The following is a 4,250-nucleotide window of genomic DNA, read 5'->3' on the forward strand; positions in this document are numbered from 1 at the left end:
TGTGCGCGCGTGCGTGTGTGTGCGTGTTTGTGTGCGTGTGTGTGTGTGTGTGTGTGTCTCATGCAAACCCTCCCTCCCCAAACCGACCCCCCAACAATTTGCCATTCCATACAAATTTGGAAACAGGTTTTTTTTTTAAAAAAAACAGCATGACGCACAACGGGAACGGGGTGGGGGAGGGCAGTGGCACTGGGGCCCCAAATCTCCGAGTCACTGATTGTAAGAACCTGGGGAGGGGGAGGGGGCGGCGCCGGCCCCCACTTCACCAAAGTGCACAGATTCGCGCTGGGGCGGCGCGGCCCGCGGGCCAGGAGGGGCTTCCCGGGGCCGGGCCGGGCCGCTAGGTTCCTCGGAACCTCCTTGCATAGATATTTGTGTCTTTTTTATTATTGGTAGTAGTATTTTTTTTTTTTGCCTTTTATTGCTTCTAAAAGTTCTTACTGCATTTTCTCTCCGATCCGGACTCTGCGTTCGGCCTCTGTCGCCTCTCAGCATTTTTTTTTTTTTAAATATACGTTTGTTTGTTTGTTTAAAAAAGAGGAAGGGGAAAAACAGATCCTAGTTACAAATTGTCTTGGCCTCTCACTTTCCTCTCAATCCACATCCCCTCCCGCCAAAAATGAAAACCTCAAAAATACTGAGACTCGGGAGTGGGGGTGGAGGCGCGCGCCAGGCCTGGGCTGGGGTGCCCTCACTTTTGCCCTCTTCAAAAAAGAGGAGGGGGGGTCGGCTCCTTCCTGCCTCGGCAGCTCGGTGTCTGTTTTTAAAAAAATAATAAGGATGAGATGGGGAAAATCGCATCCCACAGCTCAGCCATCCCCTTACCAACGCCTTTGGGCCTGCAAGGGGGAGGGGGAGGGGGGAAACCTAAGCGGAAGGGCTGGGATTGGGCGGAGGGTCTCCTGGGAGCACCCGGAGAGGGGTCCCTGGAGAAGCACTCCCAGGAAGAAAGGAGGAGGGAACCCCTTAGGGAGAGAGAAGGCAAGTCCCCTGGGGGAAATGAGGCCCCTGGGACGGGCCACCCACAGGTAAGAGGACCGCGCAGCCCAGGAAAGCGGCAGGACCGGCGGTGCGCGCCCCGCGCCCGGCTCCCGGGTGGGTAAGGGTGTCCCTGCGCTCGGAGGGCTGATGGCAAGGGAGCGGGCAAAGGCAAAAGAAAAAGAAGAGGACCGGCGCGGTCTCAGTTATGGAAAAACGCGTTGAGCTCCTCGTACATGGGGCCCCGGTCGTGGTGAAGGAGCATATCGTAAGACAAGAGATTCTCCGAGTGGACGGCCCCGCGCACCGCCGACGAGCCGAAGACCAGCCCATGGCCCGTGGGCCGTGAGCCGGGCAGCGCCGAGTAGTGCATAGAGTAGTGGTAGCTCTTCTCGTGGTCGGGCGACGAGTCCTGCTTGAGCGAGAAGTTGCCGTTGAGGCAGAGCGGCGGGCTGAGCGGGCCCTCGTACTCCGAGCTGTTGTAGTCCGGGCTCGCGCCCCCGCCGCCCGCCGCTGCGTACAGCGTCTCGTAGGCGGCGCAGTAGCCGTGGGTCCGCAGGGCGTGCGCGGCGCCGCCGCCCAGGCCGCCGGCCGCCTGGCACTGTGCACCCGCCAGGCGCGAGCACGGGTACGGGTAGGGGTGCATGGCGAACGGGCCCCCAGAGCCGTGGAAGCGGCCCGCGCCGTCGGCACCCTGTTCCGTGAGGAAGTTGCGCGAGTTGAGCTGCAGGCAGCCGGCCACCAGGTTGGTGGTGGGCTGCGACAGACCTTTGCACAGCGTCTGCACGTAGGACACCAGGTCGGGCCTCTTGCCCGAGCGCAGGATCTCTGACAGCGCCCAGATGTAGTTTTTGGCCAGGCGCAGCGTCTCGATCTTGGACAGCTTCTGGGTCTTGGAGTAGCAGGGCACCACCTTGCGCAGGTTGTCCAGCGCAGCGTTCAGGTCGTGCATGCGGTTGCGCTCCCGCGCGTTCGCCTTCTGCCGCCGCAGCTTGGAGCGCTCCAGGCGCGCCTTGGTCATCTTTCGCTTCTTGGGCCCGCGCTTCTTGGGCCGCTCTCCTTCCGCCTCGTCTAGCCCTTCCTCCTCCTCCTCTTCCTCCTCCTCCTCGCCCCCCAGTTCGCCTTCCTCCTTGACCTCAGCCAGTGCGGCCTCGGGCACCTCGTCTCCACGAAGAGGGAGCGGCTTGGCAGCCCGGGCGGGTCCTGGAGCCCCCGGCCCCGGCGCAGGTGGAGGCGGAGGCGGCGCGTCGCCCTTGTCGCTCCTTGGCTCGTCGTCGTCGGCGTCGCCCCAGCTGGCGAACTTGGGCACGTCCGAGAGGAGGCCGGGCTCGCTGAACAGGCGGGTCAGCATGGTGCCTGAGGGCGCCCCATGGGCGAGAAGGGGGAGACAGACAGCACAGAGTGAGGGGAGCGCTGGGGTCACGACGACCCCCCAACCCGCCGCCACCCGGGTCCCTTGCTGGTTCCCAGATGCCCACCTCCTCCGCCTGCCCCGCCCAGAGGCGGCCCAGCCCAGCTGGGGCTGTCCGCCCGCCTGAGGTCCCGGTCCAGGCCCTCTACCGGTGCTGGGGCCCGGCTCCGCCCTCGCTTGGATAGAGGATCGCTCCCCTGGCCCGGCTGTGCTCAGGGTCAGAGAGGGGCCGGGGGAGGGGGCTAGAGGCCGGGTGTCTTCGCCGGCAAGGGTGGCGCGCTCTCCTCGCCAGCCTGGACTCCCAGGCTGTGCAGGGAGGCTGGGCGGCCGCGGGTGGGGACAGCTGCCCGGCTCCGCGCTCTCGCCGCCCGGCCCCTCGGCCGGGTTCCCCACCCCTCCGGTGGCGCTCACCCCCACGCTCCCTAATCCAATTTGCAACTTGGCCGCGCGCCGCCCCCGACTCGGCCCCCACCCCCGCAGCCCCAATTCCAGAGACAGAAGGTTCTGCTCCTCTGGCCTCGGCGTCCTCAGCTCCGGGAGCCGGCTCCGGGCGGCGAGGGCTGGGCACCAGGCGTGGGGAGGACCCCGCGAGGATCGAGCGGCGCCCGTCTCCCCTGCGGTCAGGGACCCCCTTCTCCCTTGCAAACTGCCTCCCTCCCACACGGCTCCTCGGATCTCGTTGCATTTCTGGATTTATGGGGAGGTGGGGGGGGTGTAGAATCCAAATTTGTTTGTTTGCTCCCTTTTTTTCTTTCTCTTTTTTTTTTTTTTGGTGGTTTGGAAAGGTCGCAGCTCGCTTCCTCCAGGGTGAGCATTGGAGTGGGGGGGTGTCTCCATCCCAGTCTCTTTGCACCCCTCCTCATGCCTTTTCCCCAAGACCATCGCTGCAAGAGACGCTTCCCTCCGCAGCCCCCTGAGCTGCAGCCCCAGGGGGAGAGGGAACCCGGGGCGCCTCTGAAGCCCACCCATGACGGGGGCACCGTCCCAGGAAAGGGGGATCTGGACCTCCTCGGGTCGACCGCAGCCGCCCACCCCCCCAAGGCCGGCGGATGGGGTTCTAGCTCCCTCTCGGACAACTCACCTCGGAGAGGAGTCAAGGGGAGAGGGGAGGGGAGGGGGGAGGGGGCGAGAGAGAGGGGGGAGAAGAAGAGTCTTCTCGCTTATTTCATTGTTCCCCCATCTTCAGGCAGCGGGGGCAGCGGCTCCTCAAGGCGGCGGGCGCCGGCGTCTTCAGAGCGCCATGCGAACCGCGGAGCGAGTGTGGCATCTCTACCAGGCGGGGTACCAGCCTCTATGCCAGGCCATATGGGCTTGGCACGTCACGGGCAGCAGCTATCACATGAGAGACGGTGATTGGCATGCGTCTGCATTGGGGGAGAGCCGGCTCCCCCGGGACCCGCCGCCATCTGTCACTCTCTACTCCAAAAAAAAAAAAAAATAAATAAATAAAGGAAATAAATAAATATCTCTGCCGTCCTCCCCTCCCCGCCCAGCGCAGGGAGAGCAGGGATTGAGAGGGGACTGGAGGAGTTGTCCCCCCTCGACTACAGAACCCCCCCAACGTGGGAACAATGAGGGGGCAATGCTGAAACTTGGGGGCTTGTGGTGGCCCCAAAGTCTATGCTCCCTCTGGGGTCCTGCTCTGTCCACTTTCTCTCTTGCAGGATTCCAAGGTGGGTCAGCGACCAGCCCCCTGGGGTGCAGAGATGGGACCTATATATGCTTTATATACTTGCCTCTGTCTGTCTTACCCCTGCCCCCCCCCCAGTAGAATCCCCTTGGCCACAAAGGGACAGCTGAGGCCCCCTCTGAGGGCGGGTTTGGGGGTGTCCCTGGCCCAGGCCCCATAGGTAGATGTTGG

The 4,250-nt window shown here is 63.7% G+C and overlaps 1 protein-coding gene across 1 annotated transcript; it reads right to left on the reverse strand.

Annotated features, from left to right (window-relative positions):
• Window positions 1-515: 515 nt before the first annotated feature.
• Window positions 516-3,660, reverse strand: NEUROD2 (neuronal differentiation 2). The gene is made up of 2 exons (XM_006889383.1): window positions 3,471-3,660; window positions 516-2,334 (listed from the first exon to the last, which is right to left on the reverse strand). The coding sequence occupies exon 2, from the start codon at window positions 2,327-2,329 to the stop codon at window positions 1,181-1,183; it is 1,149 nt and encodes a 382-aa protein (XP_006889445.1). The 5' UTR covers window positions 2,330-2,334; window positions 3,471-3,660; the 3' UTR covers window positions 516-1,180.
• Between the last annotated feature and the right edge of the window lie 590 nt (window positions 3,661-4,250).

The sequence above is a fragment of the Elephantulus edwardii genome, unplaced genomic scaffold (genome assembly GCF_000299155.1).
Source record: "Elephantulus edwardii isolate Elephantulus edwardi_28Jun2011 unplaced genomic scaffold, EleEdw1.0 scaffold00077, whole genome shotgun sequence".
NCBI classification, from domain to species: Eukaryota; Metazoa; Chordata; class Mammalia; order Macroscelidea; family Macroscelididae; genus Elephantulus; species Elephantulus edwardii.